Genomic DNA, 551 nt, shown 5'->3' on the forward strand with positions numbered 1-551 from the left:
GGTATTCTGAAGTCTTTATATGTTAGGTTCACAACACCTATGATCATAAATCAATCTATGCAAGATTTTACCATTTTGCAGAAAGATAGAAAGAGAGAGAAACAAAATCATACTTACCCGCTCTCTAGCACGACTAATGGTTTGTCTTTGGCTGTGAAGGTCATTAAGAATTTGTGCTCCAATATGTTCAGTTTCCAGAGCTATTTTGTGACCCTGCGTTAGATTCATAGACGTGCGTTCTAAGACATCTCCGTTGTCCAAAAGAGCCTGCCGCTGTTCCTCTCCTGTGCTAAGGCCTGCATGCCCACTCTCCAGGAGCTCTGATCTCATGCTAGCTGCATGTTGGAAAATGAATATGGAATTACATCTTCTAAAGAGAGTCTAACAGAAAGCATAAAGAATAATAACAGCAAGCATATTCTTGGTTAGCTTTAAATATTAAATATGTTCTCTCCTCTCACTGCAATAATATGATCACCTTGCAAGCACTTTTTAGGAAAATCAAATAAATTATTCTAAGTTATTAAAGACTTTCCAATGACAACAAATTT

At 37.0% G+C, this 551-nt stretch overlaps 1 protein-coding gene across 1 annotated transcript in view; it reads right to left on the reverse strand.

Annotated features, from left to right (window-relative positions):
* Positions 1–551, reverse strand: part of LOC119592688 (vesicle transport through interaction with t-SNAREs homolog 1A-like) — a gene marked incomplete in the record, with an annotated part of 13,837 nt that overhangs the window by 2,536 nt on the left and 10,750 nt on the right. The window contains 1 exon segment of the mRNA XM_037941602.1: positions 118–335. Within this exon segment, the coding sequence (XP_037797530.1) occupies positions 118–335 (218 nt within the window).

This window comes from Penaeus monodon, chromosome 30, assembly GCF_015228065.2.
Source record: "Penaeus monodon isolate SGIC_2016 chromosome 30, NSTDA_Pmon_1, whole genome shotgun sequence".
Classification (NCBI taxonomy): domain Eukaryota; kingdom Metazoa; phylum Arthropoda; class Malacostraca; order Decapoda; family Penaeidae; genus Penaeus; species Penaeus monodon.